This window comes from Sceloporus occidentalis, unplaced genomic scaffold, assembly GCF_023333645.1.
Source record: "Sceloporus occidentalis isolate IW3139 unplaced genomic scaffold, rSceOcc1.0.p SCAF_1, whole genome shotgun sequence".
Taxonomy (NCBI): domain Eukaryota; kingdom Metazoa; phylum Chordata; class Lepidosauria; order Squamata; family Phrynosomatidae; genus Sceloporus; species Sceloporus occidentalis.
In genome coordinates this window covers 5,416,219-5,435,089 of record NW_028316981.1, presented here as the reverse complement: position 1 = coordinate 5,435,089, position 18,871 = coordinate 5,416,219, and the positions used below count along the sequence as shown (strand labels likewise).

The 18,871-nt window shown below is 44.6% G+C and overlaps 2 protein-coding genes across 4 annotated transcripts in view; one reads left to right on the top strand and one right to left on the bottom strand.

Annotated features, from left to right (window-relative positions):
* LOC149320472 (RLA class I histocompatibility antigen, alpha chain 11/11-like) overlaps positions 1–12,088 on the top strand; it is a 35,357-nt gene extending 23,269 nt beyond the window's left edge. The window contains exon 9 of the mRNA XM_089501977.1: positions 11,109–12,088. The gene's annotated coding sequence lies outside the window, so the exon portion shown is untranslated. The remainder of the gene's footprint in view (positions 1–11,108) is intronic.
* LOC149320471 (proteasome subunit beta type-8-like) lies at positions 4,222–13,510 on the bottom strand. Of its 3 annotated transcripts, none has more exons than XM_089502229.1 (6): positions 13,339–13,510; positions 11,282–11,429; positions 9,360–9,537; positions 8,497–8,626; positions 4,654–4,858; positions 4,222–4,451 (listed from the first exon to the last, which is right to left on the bottom strand). In XM_089502229.1, exons 1-6 carry the CDS (start codon positions 13,471–13,473, stop codon positions 4,363–4,365), a joined length of 885 nt encoding a protein of 294 aa, XP_089358355.1. In that variant the 5' UTR covers positions 13,474–13,510; the 3' UTR covers positions 4,222–4,362. The 3 variants fall into 3 exon arrangements, with proteins under 3 accessions (XP_089358355.1, XP_089358361.1, XP_089358369.1); XM_089502235.1 differs by having other exon boundaries at positions 9,360–9,471; XM_089502243.1 differs by lacking the exons at positions 4,222–4,451; positions 4,654–4,858 and adding an exon at positions 6,331–6,446.
* Between the last annotated feature and the right edge of the window lie 5,361 nt (positions 13,511–18,871).

Below are 18,871 nucleotides of genomic sequence, written 5' to 3'. Positions count from 1 at the left end.
AAAGGATGTCATATTGAGGAGGGAGCAAGCTTGTTTTCTGCTGCTCCAGAGAACAGGACCCGGAACAATGGATGCAAGCTACAGGAAAAGAGATTCCACCTGAACATTAGGAAGAACTTCCTGACAGTAAGGGCTGTTCGACAGTGGAACAAACTCCCTCGGAGTGTAGTGGAGTCTCCTTCCTTGGAGGTCTTTAAGCAGAGGCTAGATTGCCATCTGCTGGGGATGCTTTGATAGGGATTTCCTGCATGGCAGGGGGTTGGAATGGATGGCCCATGCGGTCTCTTCCAACTCTATGATTCTATGAACATATTCTTTAAAATCCAAATAACGTTCTGTATTTAAAAAGCATTATAAAAGAGGCAGAAGCGAGAGCATTGGTACTTACATTAACATTATGAAACCATTAATAGCTGGACTGTCAGAACAAGGTTCCTAGTTCTAAGAGCCATTCACACTATTGTAATAAACCAGTTTGGAACCGGTTTGTTTCTGTGACATTCACACTCGTCCTGACCACAATCGGTGCAGTTTGTAGGGGGGAGTGAAAAGCCCACTTAAACCAATGCATTTGGCACTGGATCCCTTAGCTCTTCTTTTTTTAAGAACCACAACGATATGAATCTACAATAGTGTGAGAAAGCTGTCAGATCAATTCAGATTGCACTGCCACCATCCCTGAAATAGAGGTGCCTCCATTTTGATCCGGAATGGTGGCAAGTGGGAATGGCGAGCAGGTTTAAATGCCATGGAGAGATTTGCTAGCTTAAAACTTGTGGAGCACCAAATCGATTTTGAATTGATGAGTAGATGTGAATCTCTCAGTGGCATTTAAACCTGGTAACGTAGGTTTAAATAAACCCCTAGTTTGTTCATTGAGCACAAATTAGAGCCAGTGTAACATATATTATCTAGAAAGGGTGGAGAAAGTGTGCCCCTCCAGTAGATGCATATGGCCAAAGACTGGCCATTAAGGCCAGCCTGGAAGCAGAGTCCTGGCATGGTGTCCACACGACGCACACCCTGACTCCGCCCCCATGGTGACCTGATGCCACACCACACATGGCCCCCTTGGCGACCTGATGCCACACCTAGATAACGCCAAACGTGCTGTAAAGCTGTGGCGACGGTGGCTACGGCACCCTTTTTGCACAATGGAAAGGCTAGATCGGGGCTATGGCATGCGGTTGCCGCAACTCTGATCTTGCAATAACAGAAGCAGCTGCAGGCTTCCCCTTCAGAAGTGGTCTGTACAGCCCCTTAATTACTCTCATGAGTAATTTGTACAATTCCCAAAACACCGCTCCATCTCCCACTATCATCTGACCCCCTCCAGTTTCTGCTTAACATGCTGGTGTGCAGAGAGCGCTTGTACTTTCTCATGGACACACAGGCACTAAGCCAGGGGGAGGGAACTGTGGAAGCCTAGAGGGACATAATAGGCCCCCTGGAGACCTTCACCTATTTTCACCTCATGGAAAAAAGCTAAGTCCTGCCTCAGCAGGGAGGAGAAGGGGAGACCACGCATTCAGATGACCATCTGGGAGACACTGGCATCACTAGGGTTGGTGTCACTCGGTGCAGGTTAGGGGACAAAGTGCCTTACCCTCCTCCCCACCTGGAAGATGGCTGCAGCATGACCCCCAGAGGAATTCCAAGTCCAGCACAGGAATTGCCATACTGGACTTGAAAGGCAGGCAGCACAAGGGGTATGACCACACCAGGTGACACCCCACTCTGGGATGTCACGCAGTGCTGTCCGTACCCACCACACCCCCTAATGGTGCCACTGCCGGGAGATAGTGAGCATAAAGTACCCCACAGCAGCTGGCAGAGAACTAGATTGGAAACATCAGAGACAAAAATGAATGAGATTCAGATCAAATCTATAACTGGGGTGGACATCTTTCCCAAGCATAGGTGACAACACTCCCCAGGTCCCACTGTGGGCCACACTTGCTCAAAAATGCCATTTTTTTTTGGTCAGGAGCTGCATATACATTTTGCCTGCCATAGATTTAGTGGCTAACATGTGATGGTATATGCAGTGGAATATTTAATTAAATGGGTTGTTTAGCACATTTCCTCATACTTGAATAAGAGACAGAAGAGAGGATGCCTGGCTTGAGAATATCTAAAGTAATTTTCTCTGGGAAAGAAACCAGAAGTGAAGGGGCAAAGGAAGAGATGAACAGGGTTGTTTTGCATAGGTAATGAATGAGAAATTAGTCCACCAATTATTTGAAATAGTGTGTGGTTTAGTTCCACAACGTACAAACAGCCATTTGATAGCCAGTCCAGAGGGGGCCTTCAGCATAGCAGCCCCTATTTGTGGAAAGCACGCTTCATCCCCAGATATTTAGAAAGCACCAAATGAAAGCACCCACTTAAAAATTAAATACATGTAGAAATATACATTTCACCACCATTTTGCTGGGGAGTTAATTTCCATTGAAAACTCCTTCACAAATAATAGGAATGGAAAGCGAGGAAGAATGTATTAGGGAAGTGGGGATGGTTTGAGTAAGGGTTACAGATGTAGTGGATGTTGAGTAATGAGATGAGTAAAAACACAAGGATGGAAGGTGAACAGAAGGGATTAGAAAAGGAGTGTATGATTGTGAGTTATTTGTTTGATGCATGAAATAGGTTTGTTGATTATCGGTGACTTTGAACTTTTATGTTTTCTTCTATGTTCTTTTATGTTTTTATGTCTGTTTTGGAAAGTTAATATAAGTTTGTTTTTTAAAAAAGAAAACTCCTTCACACTTAAAATATGTGAAGCCAGCGTGGTGTAATGGTTTGCAAAGCGGGCTATGACTCTGAAGACCAAGGTTCAAATCCCTACTCCAACATAGAAACCCACTTGGAAGGCAAAGGGAAAACACTCTGTGAACAAATCTTGCCAAGAAAATCCCATGATAGGGCCGTCTTAAGTCAGAATGACTTGAAGGCACACAACAAAAGTTGGCTACACGTATATTGGGATGGGGAAGGTATTCCCTGTAAATTATATGAGGCACTTAAATCCAGTTTTTGAAGCCTGTGATGCCACTAGAGACACCTGAATATCCTCTAATGATATTTTTTGTGGGGGATTTTTTCCCCCTTTTGCCTGAAAAGGCCCCCAAATTGTCTTCAAATGCAATTGTTTTCTTTGGCCATGCCTCTTTAGCACACCTCTCCACAAATACCAGGAAACTACCCAAAATTAACAAAAATGGCAACCGGAAATGTAATGACATCGCTTCCTGGACACATGGGGATGGACCAAAAGGAGGCGGCAGGGGTGAAAATTGTTTCTGTCCACCCCAAGCTAGATCTAGCCGTGGTAAAAATGTGGCACATTTTAGGCATCTTTTTAAATCATCTCTTCACCCAGGCCACCTGAAACTAACTGGGCTGACCAGTTTCAGCACTACCTTAGAGGTCTCTGATGAAACATTTCCATCAATTATTGCTTTAATGACTTATATCTTTGTATTTTAAGCATTTTTATTGGTTTTTGTGCATACTGCTCTTTAAAATTGGATGATTTCCTGCATGCGAGAGATGTAGTGTAACTATACTCACATAGTTGGCACCTAGGTTGTGCTATGCTATTTCATTGCAGAACTGTGACACTGTGCAACTCAATGCACATTGTACAATGCCATGAAACCGTGAAACATATGTGCAATGCATAATAGTGCTTGATGCAGTGTGCACAACATGCAATGATGAGCAAATGGCACCACATGCATAACTCCACTTTTGCAGCCTTTAACTGAGTTATGCATGCAGCAGCCAAAAAATAAAATCAGATGCATAAGAAAGTTTATACATGCATCACATACAAATAGGATACCAACCTGTCAAAGACTACCATGTCTCTATATAAGCCTATTTAAATTTTAAGATCTTTGGGGAGGACCTTCCCTCAATCCCACTGGCTTCACTGATATAGCTGGTCCCGGGTCCCAGGACAGGGCCTTCTCAATGGCTGCTCCAAAGCTGTGCAACTCTCTGCCAAGGTTGGCCCTCTCTCTGCTTTCTTTTTTCTGGCAGGCAAAGACCTTATTTAAACAAGCCTTCCGCTTTGAACTAGTTGGGGTAGTGCAATGGGTATACTTGTTCTTAAGGTGTTCAGATTGTAACTGTTTTAATTTAATTTAGAAAAGAGAGATATTAAATAGATAAATAAATAAATCACTGTAGGATACAGAAACTGTAACAACCATAAAAACGAAACGTCAGAGATACTTTATTATTGCCCCGTTTGCTGCACTTTGCTTCTGTCCCTTTTCCTCTTGCCCTGAGTATCCAAACATCTCTTCAATATTTGCAGTTCTTTGCGGTTCCTCATCAGCCACCAGGTCACTTTCACTTCTTGGCCTCCGAATACTGGTAGAGCAGTTCACTGACATCAGTCCGTCCAACTTGGATCCAACCGTCTTCCTTCATGTGGTACACTGATCAGGCACAAAGAGAGACCACAACATGAGTAAAAATGTGCAAAACTACAGTTCACTCTCACCAAACAAAAAACAAAGCAGGGAGTTGGGACACTGGAATAGAAAGGTAGGTAAGAAACATAGCTTTGGGGGACTGCAACTCCCAGAATCCTCAGTAAGCCAGAACCTGTCCCAAGTACATCTGTTCAGGAGTACTTACTGTTCACCACTCCACCCGAATAGGCATCCCGATGGGTGGCGTAAGAGATTGCTCTCCGGCCAAGGTCATAGGCTTCCTCCACGGTCAGATCAGGACGGTGCCCACTGTCCAGCACCCCGTATGCGTATGAGTTTCCGCTTCCCGTGGAAAAGAGGGGTCCACTCAAGCGTACCCCATTATCATCTATGTAATAAAGGCCAGGACCCTACAAGAAGAGAGACAGATAATGAGAGTGGAGGAAGAGGCCCTGAAATTGTGTCTCTTGGAAGTCCGCTCCTGTTCCTACTCACTAGACCTTGTTGCACTACTGGCCACACCTTAACTCCTAGCATACACCCCTACTGCAAATGTCTCTCAAGTTTCCACCCTACAAGAGGGCCCCCCCTCTCTGTCCCTCCTTGTTGCCATCTTGTCAAGGCAAGAACTTGAGGTGGGGGACAACTGAAACAAAAGGGCCCCCCCATTGGCTGGAGGTTCTGGCCATTCGCAATCCCCTGGACTCTTAGCTTCTCCTTCCTCCATTTTCTCAGCCACCTCCTGCAAACAGCAAAGGGTTAGCTTTCCAAAGCAGGGGGCAGACATTACTAACACTTTACTATGCAGGCTAGAGCTGTTGGAAGTGCATATTCAAAGCGTGCCCCATTGACGTTAATGGCGGTCGCCCCTCGTAGATTTTCAAGTCTGCGGATCTCAAGTCCACAGACTTGGAGGGGCAACTGTATATACATTCCAAACAGCAAACCTTGATTTTGCCATTTTATATAAAGGACACCATTTTACTATGCCCTTGCATTTAGTGGGACTTGAACATCCACAGATTTTGCTATCCAGAGGGGGTCCTAGAACTAAACCCCAGCAGATACCAAGGTCCATCTGTATTTTACATCCCATGTATCTTTGGTTCCCCTTTGCCAACTACCAAGTGGGGTAGTGCCAGGATGGGCTAAGAGTGGCCCTCAAGGCTGTTTTGTGGCCCTTGACCTTTTCAGATTTCCCTTTTTCTGATAAAAACTTTAAAAAAGCAAATGTCCTTCCTTTGAACATGATGCGATAACAGAATCCCAATATCAAGATTTTTCAAAACCAAAAATTGACTTTGGTTTGCTTTTGGTTGGTCCCCCCCCCCCCCCATATTTTTCAAAGTCCATGCAACTCCCAAAGGCTCCCAGAGGCAGCAAGAGGCCCCCTAGACCTGCTTCAGTTACCAAGTGCTACCCTTCTGGCTGCTATTGCTGTTGTTGTATATCTTTATTATGAAAGCCAGCATGGTGCCGTGGTTTGAATGTTGGATTATGACTCAGGAGAGCAAGGTTCGAATTCTAGTTCGGCCATGAAAAAACACTTGGGGAAGTCACACACTCTCAGCCTCACAGGATGGTATTGGCAAGCCCCCTCAGAAGAGACTTCCTGAGAAATCCCTGGGTTTGGTTTGCCTTAGGGTTGCCATAAGTTAGAAATGGCTTGCAGGCACACAACAACAAACAACATTTTTAAATACCCCACTCTTCCCACAAACTGGGACTCAAGTCAGCTTAAAATGAAAATGAGTTAAATATAGCTAAAATATGTAAAAGATCAGCACTGAAATAAAATTAAACTATTCACAATAGTAGAACGGTTTAAAACATAACACCCAAAAAGGATTTCAAGCAGTTCAGAAACAGCACAACCCTTAAAAATAACTCGTTCTAAAAGTCTGTTGGATTTATTTATGTTATATTTATACTTCGCTCTTCTGCCAGAAAGGCTCTCCGATAGTTAATTAGACATTTCCCTGCCCCCAGGCTTGCAATCTAAAAAGACATGACAAAAAAGGAGAAGATACTTTTTCTTTCACTTTTGTATGTTTTCGATCTTAATTTTATACTGTTTTAACTAAGTTATTTTAATTGTTTTTATAAAAATTGTTTTTAAAATGTTTTTATCTTGTGAGCCACCTTGGGTCCCTTTTGGGGAGAAAGGTAAAAATAAAATAAAATATAAGTGGGGAATCAAACCCTGAGCTCCAGACCTCTACGTTCAAACCACTACACCGCACTGGTTATGTGTTACTTAAAATGTTTCTATCTTGGCCTCTATCTAAAGTTTTCAAAGCAAGCTGAAGAATACAAAGAGTCTTTGCTTTCAGATGGAAGAACAGCAATGAGGGGAAATTCCCCAAGGGAATCCTGGAGGCTAAGGACAACCTGCAAGGAGACCCTCCCTCTCATTCCACCCAACCATCCCTGTGAAGACAGTGGGAATGAGTGAAGGGCCTCTCTGTCAGAGCCCAGGTAGACTCACATGGGAGATAACAGTCTGTCAGATACCCTGGACCTAAGATGTATAGGGCTATACAATTCGTCAACAGCACTTTAAATTGTGCTTGGAAACAGATTGGTAGCCAGTAGAGCTATTGGAGCAGGGTAATTGTAGTACACCATCCACAGATGCAGTGGAACTGTGACCCATAAACCTGAGAGCACAAATAACTAAAGATGGCAATAACAATAACAATAATAACAATTAATTATTTTTATCCCACCTCTCCAGAAGGATCGAGGCAACTTACATAGATAAAATATAACATAATAACAATAATATAACAAAGTAACATAAGAATAATCCCCTCTATCCTCTCATCCTAAACAAATCCACATAATTAAATATAACAGAACTAATAAATACAATAACTTCATTGAAATTCAGAAAATCATTAAAACAGAACAGGTCAAGGCTTCATGGGCAGCATCAGGACAATATACATCATTAGGATCAAAACAGTCAATCGGGGAAAGTCCGTCAGAAGAGATCCATCTTGACAGCCTTTTTAAAGCTGTCAAGGTTGGTAATATGTCAGGCCATTCCATAAATTAGGGGCAACCGATGAAAAGGTCCTCTGGGTAACTGCAGCCAACCTGGTCTTTTTAGGCAGTAATAGTTTTTTTCCCAGAGGACCTAAGCATGTGGGGCAGATTATATGGAGGAAGGCATTCCCGCAAATAGGCTGGACCCAAGCCATGTAGGGCTTTAAAGGTTATTACCAATACCTTGTACTGTGCCTGGAAACTAATAGGCAGCCAGTGAAGAGACTTTAATATAGGTGTTATATAGCCACCTCTAAATTGTCTGGTGACCAGCCTGCTGCCATATTTTGAATTAATTGAAGTTTCCAAACTAGACACAAGGTTAGCCCCAAGTAAAGCACATTGCAGAAGTCTAATTGTGAGGTTACCAGCGCATGTACCACCTTTTTCAGGTCCCCTGGCTCCAGGAAGGGTCACAGCTGGCATATCAGCCAAAGCGTTTCAGGGTTCAATTCAATGCCATCTGGGTTGTTGTTGTTGTTGTGTCTTCAAGTAGTTTCCAACGTATGGCAACCCTCAAGTGAAGCTATCATTTTTTTCTTGGCAAGATTTGTCCATAGGAAGTTTGCAATTGCTTTTCCTTGAGGCTGAAGAGCATGTGATTTGCCCAGGGTCGCTCAGTGGGTTTCATGGCCAAGCTGAGAATTGAACCCTGGTCTCCAGAGCTGTATTCCAACACTCTAACCACTATGCCATGCTGACACTCTCAGCCTTCTTCTGTATCCCAATTTTCATGATAAGTGAAGTTTGAGGGGAATGGATTTTCTCAGCAAAAATACACTTGCATCTGAGGCTGAGATTGCTACTGCAATGAAAACTAGTTTAAGGTGGCTTGACATGTCGTGGACAATTAAGCCGTGTTGGCTTTAGCAAAGACCGGCTCCTGGTACAGAAGAACACTGCTAGAACATATTTGTTGCCCTGGAACCAAAATGCTTCCCCCATCCTCTTTCCTCCAGTCAACTCCACCGCCACCCAACCCCATCTGAGCCAGTACCTTCTTGTCCCATCCGCACACCATGCTGCCCACGGAGAGGCCCATCCCCCGATATTCGATCAACATGTTGGCCAACAGTTTGGAGGCTGCCGAAACGCTGATCCGTTCCTTGTTGCGCAGGTAATAGAGCCTGTGTCCAAAGAAAGAGAGAAGCCAGGAGCAGGTGGAGAGAGATGGAGAACTGAAGTGTAAGAGAGTCTGTGTTGATGTTCACCAAGCCATCTCTCCACCACTTAAGTTGCAGGCAACATCTAGCCCTGTGAGACACCTGATGCCACAACCTATTTTTGTGGTCCCCAGCCAACTTTAAGGACACTTTTCCCCTGCCCCAAATGGTGTCCAAATTCCTGGATCAGGGGTATGTAGAGCAAATTTACAGTAGACCATGTCTCCTCTCCTATACACTCTTTTTAGCTGCCGCAGCTCTCCTATTAACAACACAGCTATCGTATCCTCCAACATTTCACAGATTAAAACAAGGATACATGTGGGCATGTAACACCAGAGCATGGTCAAGATGGGAAAAGTTATGAACGAGGAAGAAGATACAAGCTAGGAGGAGCTGCGTTAGTTTGCTTTGCCTGAGCCTCCTTATCTCCCCTCTTCTCCTACTGGGTTAAAGGAGTACAAATAATGAACAATCAAGTGTACTCATTCTAGTTCCCATAACTCCTTTACAGTTTGGATTAAAACTTGGAGTGGATACATTTGCCACGCCCACTGTCATGGAAGCAACCAGCCTTCGCTAATTCATGAGGGATGAATGGAAGGGATTGAAGAACTTTCTATTCCTTTATCCCCAGCCAGACCAGAGCAGGGCCAAAGATCTGCCTTTCCCCCAGAAATGAGTTCAGGATACCTACCTGCAATGTTTGGCCAGGAGACGTTCCCAGTATTGGCAGTCAGCAGCACTTCCGGACATGGTCCCCAACAAGTACGGATTGATCTCGATCACTTTGTTGAAAAGTAGAGTAGCTTCAAGGGAGAAGGAAATGTGGAGAGATCTTAGTAGAAGTAGCAGTTTTGATGCAACATTGCTGTCTGAAATTCATAAAGTTGCCATAAGTACACAGGCAACCTGAAGGCACATTTGCTTTTTGTTTTTTGTCGTGTGCCTTCAAATCACTTCGGACTTATAGTGACCTGAAAGCAAACCTATCACAAAATTTTCATGGCAAGATCTCTTCAGAGGTTTGCCCTTGCCTTCCTCTGAGGCTAAGATAGTCTGACTTGCCCATGGTCACAGTCAGTTTCCATGGCTGAGCCAGGATTCGGACCCTGGTCTCCCAGAGTCCTAGTCAAACACCCCAATCACTGTGCCACCCTGGCTGATAGTGCACATACATTATATTATTACTGCTGGGAATGGCTTACAACCAAACCTCATGTTGATCCATCCCTAGTCCCTACCTAAAAAATATTGTAACAAGGGGAAGAGTCCAGTTTCAACCTGACAGAAACTATCCTGCAGCAAATACCCACTTTTGGGCACTCATCTTCCACTAAACAGTTTTAGCAGGATTTGTTTCAAAGGCCATCAAGCATAATTTTATAATGATGGAGCTATATCACAGATATGATACGTGGCTATGCTAGTGAACTATGATGATACACAGCAGGGCCATGTGCAAGCTGTTCTGTTGCACAATAGTGGCTTCCATTGCACAACAGGACTTGTGCATCAGTGTGCATTATGCAATGGCCACACTTGCCTTCCCTGCTCACTTAGTGGTCTCAATGAGGTTGCCATGTCTCTGCTTCCCTCCTGAGAATGCAAATGTTGTGCAATGGCACAACACAACTTTTCCATGTTTATGAATTGTTTCACAGTGGCATAGCTTTCCAGTGGGAAGTCAACTCTTATTTGTTGTTGTTGTGTGCCTTTAAATCATCTCTAAACTTATGGCAACCCAAAGGCACACTTATTATGTGGTTTTCTTGGCAAGATTTCCTCAGAGGAGGTTTACCATTGCCTTCCCCTGAGGCTGAGAGCATGTGACTTCCCCAAGGTCACCCAGTGGGTTTCATGGCTGCGTGAGAAATTGAACTCTGGTCTCCAGAGTCATCCAACACTCAAACCTCTACACCCTTATTTACCAATAAACGAATAACTCTTTCACCTTTCTAAACGGATCTTTTAATCACAAATCCCAGAATCCACTAGCCAGTGTGGGGATCGTAGTCCAAACAAATGGAACTTTTCCATTATATTGATCACACTGGGGATAATTTCAGCATTAAAGAGAGATTAAAGCACATTTAAAGCATCCTGCAAATAAAGCAAAAATGGCTAGTTATTGCACAAATGATTATCACACACAATTGTGCAAATGAAGTGATATCAGAAATGTATTCTCACTGAAATTCCGAAAGTAAAAATATGTGCTTTAATGCTTTTTTGCGATCACTTTAATAGCAGATTTTGTGTGACATCATGTGAAATCATTTTGTGTAATTACGTATTTTTCCCCAGGATATTCACAGGATAAGCTTCCGATCTCCTTTGGGTGATAAACTCCTGTGTTTTGCTCTTTTTCCTTCCACCTCTTCTCTTTTCCTGCCTCCTTTCCCCTTAATGGTCCCCCAACCAACTTTGCTTTCTGTCTCCTCAGGTTCAGCCTAGATCTTTCCACGTCCTTTGTTTCCATCCCATTTTTTCCTGACAGGAGTAGACATTGCAACTGAGTGACCAAGAAGGAAAAAAAACAGTGGCAACCTCACACCCCTAAGTCATAAACCCCATATCCCTCATCCTCCAAAGCCTCAATCTGAGGCAATCACTCACAAACGTATTTGCCAGCCGATGCCCGGGAGTCGGTGGCTACAATGACGCCATGCTGGAAGGTAAAGGCCAGGGTGGTCGTGCCGTGGGCCAGCTCGATCCGGTGCCCATCGCCACTGCCTTCGCAATGGGTCTGCAGGAACTCAGAAGGCTGTGACAAAAGAACAACCGATGCTTAGCACACCACAATGAACTGCCATGGTTAAGTGTCTGGAAGTTTCTGCCACAACCGACAAGCTTTGCTAGTGGGCAATGTGACTGTCAAACTCTGCATCTGAATCCATCAGTTCCTGTCCCAGTGGTGGAAGTAGCAGGAAACTGCTGCCCCTCCAAGATGTAGCTTGACTGAAGCCCCCAGGTGAGGAATGCTGGGAGCTGCAGTCTAACAATTTGGGGAAGAGGGGCATGATTCCCGTTCTAGGGTTCTGACCCATGGATATAAAGAAGTGGATTGCAAACCATGATCACCCACACCATCGGTCTTAGAAGTGCAACAGGATTCCTCACTGTGTTCAAAGAGATTAAAGTGGGATCATTGCATTAAAAAGAGATTAAAAAGATGTAAATGGCCTTTCCAACAAACTGTCCTTCCCAAGGGGCTCTGACAAGTTAAATCTAATTTAATTTAAATTTAATTTAGTAACTTAATTGTAATTGTAATTATGCTTAAGTTTTTAATAAGTGGGTAAGAGGATGATGTGATTTTTACTTATGCTTGTTTTTTAACTATTATTTGTTTCATTTTATGGTTGTATCCCGCTTCATCCTTTGGGGAGGGATGGGCTATAAATAAAATTGTTGTTGTTGTTGTTTCAAGGGTCCTATCAGCATTCCCCCCCTTCCTTTACCACTGGGGCTGCCAATTGAACCCACCACACCAACATCTACATGTTGTTGATGTTGTTGTGTGCCTTCAAGTCATTTCTGGTTCATAGTGACCCTAAAGGTGAATCCATCCTGGGGTTTTCTTGTGGCAAGCTCCTGCAGAGAGGGCTTGCCATTGCCATCCTCTGAGGCTGAGAGAGTGTGGCTTGCCCAAGGTCACAGAGTGGATTTCCATGTTTGAGCTGGGATTCAAACATTTGTTTATTGTTTTTGGGGCTATGCGGCCATGTTCTAGCAGAGTTTCTTCCTGACATTTTGCCAGCATCTGTGGTTGACATCTATTTTTTGTATTTCATTTATATGCCACCTTTCTCTCAATATGGGGGGACAACCTTCCCCGCCCCTCAAAAAAAAAAAAGTCTCTAAGGTTTTAGCCTGTTCTGAAGCTGGACTTTCTGATCTCCAGGTTCTCCTCCACAAATCCTCCAGATGCTGGAAGCCAGTCCTGGAAAGGGCACTCTGTGCATGCTCAAGGGCACCCTCCTCCTCCACAGGGCCAGGGTATGCTAACACACCTAACGCCCCATATATAGTAAGGTCTCGATTATCTCTCAGCCCTCCTTGTATTTCACGCTGGACAACCATGGATTTTCCTTTGCTCTCTTTGGACATTATTTTATTCTAAATAATAATAATAATAATAATAATAATAATAATAATAAATGATTGATATGCCGCCTCTCCTGCAGGATCGAGGCAGCTTACAATATCAAAGAAAATACAATATAAAATACAACATACATTAAAATACATTCTATTGCTTTATAACATCATAAACCATGAAAACGATGGAAAGAGCCAACCGCCAAGGCAGCCAGAGGCCAAGGGCTGGGCAATTTGGCAGTCTGTGTCCACCTGGGAAGACACAGCTCAAACAGTCTATTTAGTAAGCCGCCTTTCCCCCCGGGTGGGAGCCAAGGCAACGACGGAGGGGGGCTGCATTTCTGCAAGGAGAGCTCCGGCATCTCAATCTGCCTCTCTGGGGAACGAGCCCAGCTCCTTCCACTCGCTGCATCCCAAACGCTTGGAAGGAGGCACTCTGCACGTGCTCAGAGGCGATCTTGCCAGGAAGGTCTTCCTCACCCCCAGATCCCCCCCAAAAGAGGAAAGGCTGAAGCTGAGTCAAGGGGGTGATGGGGGTCACCCCACACTTCCCCCTCTCCCTTGCCCCTTACTTTCTGCCCCAGAGGGAGGGCGATGCGGGGTTCCTTCACCCCGAAGGCGTAGTGCCCCAAAGGGGAGCCTTCCAGTCCCAGGGGAACCCAGTCCCAGGATCTGGCCGAGGCACCGCACACGTCCAAGAGGGCCATCTTTCACTTCTAGGTCGGTCTCTTCCTTCTTCCTCGGGCTCCCAGAAAGCGAAAGGGAAAGGGAAAGTAACCGCTGGTAGGCGCCCATGGAGAGGGGAAGGGAGAGGGGATGCTGGGGGGAGGGGAGCCCCCCTACCCACAAAGGGGCTTTTTCCTCCCCCCCCCCAGGAGAGGGGGAGGGAAGCACATGCATCATGATGGGAAAGCAATCAATCTCGACATTATTCTCATCCTTTCACTTTCACCAGGGGAATTATGTGGGAGCCCGAAGACAAGGGGGGCAGCTGTCCTAACTGCAAAGGAAGAGAAGGCCCCAGGGAGAGCTTTGATGGGGAGTTCCTGCATGGCAGAATTGGGTCGGACTGGATGGCCCTTGGCTCTGTGCCAACTCTAGCATACTGTGACTCTATAATGGTGAGTTCCTGCATGGCAGAATGGAGCTGGACTGGGGGCCCTTATAGGATCCTATGATTCTAAGGCACCTTACAATGGCAGGTCGCCATAAGCTGGTACAGGACTTGAAGGTCTATAGCAGTATTTATACACTGACTTCAAAGATATAGCCCTATTAGTCTGTAAAATCAGAATGTAAAGAGATCTGGTAGCACCTTTGACAGCACTGAAAGAAAGTAGTTGGCAGCAGGAGACTGCCTAGACTCAAGTCTGCTTCTTCAGATCCACTGACTGGAAGCCCCCAAATGGGAAGCCATCTCTGCAAAAGGTCAGGGCGAGGTCACAGGGCATCTGCAAAAGAAGGAATGCCATCAATCAATCAATCAATCAATCAATCAATCAATCAACCAATCAAGATTTTTTTTAATTCAAGCAGTAATAGCATGGCTCGTTCCCCATCTCCGCCGCCAGAGGGCGCTAGATATACGCACCCAGTTGGCAGGATAGGGAACCCCTTTAGTTCTTACCTTGCGCTGCCGAGTCCACTTAGCAACTGATGACGCAATTCCAGCCCTCTCTCGCCATTGGCTCAGAGAAAGGTATCTTGGGTTTAAGCCAACTTTAAGGGTTACAAAACCGCGGAGGCAGCAGCTGCAAAGGAAGGAGGAACCGAAGCAGGCTTTTTTATTATTATTATTTAACTTGCTACTGCCTTCCTTTTAGCACACTGAAAGGGCCTTTTGCACCCCCATTTTTTAGCATTAGATCAAGCTTTGCTAAGTGGGAAGGCCTTCCTTTCAGGAGGTTGCCAACTTTTTCCTCCAAGCAGAGCGCCTCTGCATTAAACTGCTGTAGAAAAAGGAGACATTCCACAGGGGAGTTCTCTTTCCCACTGTCTTGGTTGCCTCTTACAGCTGGGAACAACTGCACCAGTGATATATCTGCCTGGCTTGCAGTTGTCAAAGGCACAAATGCAGAAGAGAGGGAGGATTTCTTGGCTGCATCTACACTGGAGAAACAACGTGGTTTGGCACTGCTTTAATTGTCCTGGCTCAAGACTATGGAATTCTGGGAGTTGGAGTTTGTTTCGGGTCCAGAGTGGCATTTCATTCTTCCCCCCTAAGTGCAGTACCTTACATTTCTCCATATTGCATTTCATTTTGTTAGCTTTGGCCCAGCTTTCTAGTCTATTCAGGTCATTTTGAATTTTGATCTTATCCTCTGGGGTATTTGCTACTCATCCTAATTTGGTGTCATCTACAAATTTGTTAAGTATGCCCCCCAATTCTGTCATCCAGGTCATTGATAAAGATGTTGAATAGGACTAGGCCCAGGACAGAGCCCTGTGGGACCCCACTGGTCACTTCACTCCAGGATGAAAAGGAGCCATTGTTGAGCACACTTTGCGTTAGATCGGTCAACCAATTACAAATCCATGTAACAGTTCCTTTGTCTAGCCCACATTCTAGAAGCTTGTTTGCAAGAATGTCATGGGAAACTTTGTCAAAGGCCTTACTGAAATCAAGATATACTATATCCACAGCATTCCCTTCATCTACCAAGCTGGTAATTTTATCAAAGAAAGAGATCAGATTTGTCTGGCATGACTGCTTTCTCTGAAACCCATGTTGACTTTTTGTGATTATGAAATTATGTACTTAGAATACATAGGAGCAGATATCCAGATTATGCATATTACAGTTTCTTTATTCTTTCATCCTTTTTCTGGTTTCACTGGGTATAGTGATATATAATATAGTAAACTATGTTGTTGTTGTTGTTGTTGTTGTTGTGTGCCTTCAAGTTTTTTCTGACTTATAGAGACCCTAAGGAAAACCTATCATGGGGTTTTCTTGACAAGTTTCTTCAGAGGGGGTTTGCCATTGCCTCCCTCTGAGGCTGAGAGTGAGTGACTTGCGCAAGGTCACCCAGTGGGTTTACATGGCCAAGCCAGGATTCGAAACCCAGTCACAGTCCAATGCTCGAACCATGACACCAACTGGCTCCCATAGTATATTTAGTGAAGTATTTTTTTACTATTGCCACAATCTTCACACAACCCGCTATCTACTTTACCAGACATCAGTTGCATGAGGAGATTGTTACCACATATGGATTTTAATAAATTTTGGAGTGTGTGTGGAGTTCCTTCATGATCCCAACCTGACTTGCCAGGCTAGCAGCCATAATCCTGAAAGCAGTGGGTCAGGTAGGCAGATGAGTCATACTCACAAGACCCCTGGAAAGCAACACTTTGGAAAATCCCGACAGGAAGTTTGGGAGTTGCTAGACTAGAAGAACCATCTCCTCCAAAACCATAACAATACAGGCTGTTTGTTTTCAGCCTCACACCTAATGGCCCAGTGATTAAGTCAACGGCCTTCTATTAATCTGTTTGCCTTCCTAGATCCAAGTGCATTGGCTCAGTCTATTCTTCACCTTGGTTTAACAAAAGCCCAGGTCTTCATACCCCTTTGTCTTGGCTGACGTTAATAATAATAATAATAATAAATTTTATTTCTACCCCGCCCTTCCAAGAAATGATCAGGGCGGCTTACAAAGTTATAAAAAACATTACAATACAGGTAAAATTCAATCAACAGTTAAAAACCATTATTACAAAAACCGGAACAGGAAGACGATAAGTAAAAGATACATCTATCAGGGGCAATAGAAAAATGCAAAAACAATCATCAATCCAGGGTCAGAGGAAAAAAAGGGGCAGGAGAAATAGACAAACAATTTAAGGTGGGAAGGCCAGCCGAAATAGATATGTTTTCAGCTGTTTTTTAAAAACATCTAACGAGGCGGCGGAGCGAAGCTCTGCAGGGAGCTTATTCCAAAGTACAGGGGCAGCGGTGGTAAAAGCCCTCTGTGAGGTTCGGGTCAGATTGGACCTGGGAACCTCCAACAAGTTGGTCCCAGAGGTTCTGAGTGTGCGGGGTGGATTGTGTGGGGAGAGGCGGTCCTCCAAGTACCCTGGGCCCAAGCCATTTAGGGCTTTATAGGTCAAAACCAACACCTTGTATTGAGCCCGGAAGCGAATAGGCAGCCAGTGAAGATCTTTTAAAACAGGTGTTATATGGTCCGACCTGGAACTACCAGCGACCAATCTGGCTGCCATATTCTGCACTAATTGCAGCTTCCGAGTTTGGTACAAGGGTTGCCCCATGTAGAGCGCGTTGCAGAAATCCAGACGAGAGGTTACCAAAGCATGTACAACAGATTCTAGGTCCTTTCGGTCCAGGTAGGGACGCAGCTGGCGTATCAGCCGAAGCTGATAACAGGCACTCCTGACCGTCGCATCCACCTGAGAAGTCAGCTGGAGCGACGAATCAAGGAGTACTCCCAAGCTGCGCACCGAGTCCTTCAGGGGGAGCGTGACCCCGTTCAGGGCCGGGTGACAAATCTCACCACCAGGAACCGGGGAACCTATCACCAGTACTTCCGTTTTCCCTGGATTCACACTCAAGTTCATAGCCATCAAGTTCATAGCCAGAGGCTACAAATTGTCTATATAAGCCTCAGTCTAAGTATACACTAGTGTGTCACATTCAGAATACAGCCTGGCTTCACGTCAGACTGAACTCTGATTTTAGCTCCCTCGGCCGTTTGCCCCCCCCCCACCTTTTGGCGGGCCATGTCAATCTCATCATCTATATCCACATCTGGTTCCTGGAGAAGCCTTCAGAAGTGAGTATCTCCCTAGATTTGCCTCTCTCAGCACTCTCCCGATTTCCCTCCTTTACTTTCATTAAGAATGGTGTGTGTGCGTGAGTATGTGTGCCCCCTTATGCTGTGTGTTTGTTTTTCCCCTTTTAATAAATATTTGGACTTAATTGGAGCAGTCTGTCTCAGCGTCATCTCTCAAGGGATTCTTGTGGACCTCTTGTAGACATCTTGGGACCCGATCTCAGAGGGTGTTGTTAGGACCCTACCTCTCAGCAATCGAGCTAAATTCAGAAATTCTCCTAATTAGATCTGTCCTAACAAGATCCATTCTGTTGGTGATTAGAGCACAAATGACATTTCTATCAGATTTGGGAGTCAGGCAAGGAGAACTTATGTAATTAAGAATACTTAACTAAGTAGTTGTTAAGAATTTTGCCCACTTTTTGGAGATCTAACTACTGTATATACTTGTCTGTAAGTCAACCTTATGTATAAGTTGAGGGCAGGTAATGGGGCCAAAATTATTAATTTTGATATGACCCATGTATAAGTTGAGGGTAAAACTGAGTGGCATGCAGCAACGGATGTAAAGAATGAAGGAAAAGAAAATGATGCCAAAGAATGCTGCTATTTTCTTGTCCAAACATTCAGAAAGGCCGAAGCAGCAACTCAGTGGAGAGAATAGAGGGGGTTGGTGCTTCTTTTACGTTCACTAGGGATGGATTAAGCTCCTCTTAACTTTTGCCACTCTTCTTAGAGAGGGAGATGGTTCCTGTTTGAGTTAAGATACAGCACTTGCATGGACCCAGGATAAGTCAACCCAGGTTTTTTTTGTTGTTCAATTTTTGACCCAAAATTCTAGACTTATAAATGAGAATATACAGTATTTATTATCTGTAATAAGACCCCAGTTCTGGTATTCTTAAAAGCTTGGAGGAAATACAAATAATCCTTAAATGGGAATGACATTAAGCAAGACTTTTGCATGTGGTAGAGCTAATGTTAACAAATGGACAAGGCACAAGGCACAGGTATATTGCACTACATTGTGACATGTTCATTTGTTGCCCTACATTGCTACCTGCCATAGGCAAAGAGGAACATTACTTTGCCAGTGGCTGTTTATGCTGTTCTGAAGTGGCATGGGATGGTGGCCTTGTTGAGGCGTGGAAAGACGTGCTGTGTCCACCACGACTACCTGCAGAGTTGAACCACATCGACAGGAGGCCAGGGAGAAGGAATCTGAAGAGATGTCTGCAAAGGTATTCAGGCCAGGAAGGAAAATATTCCTTCACCACTGCAAACAGCCTTGAGCTCCCGGCTTGAGAAATAA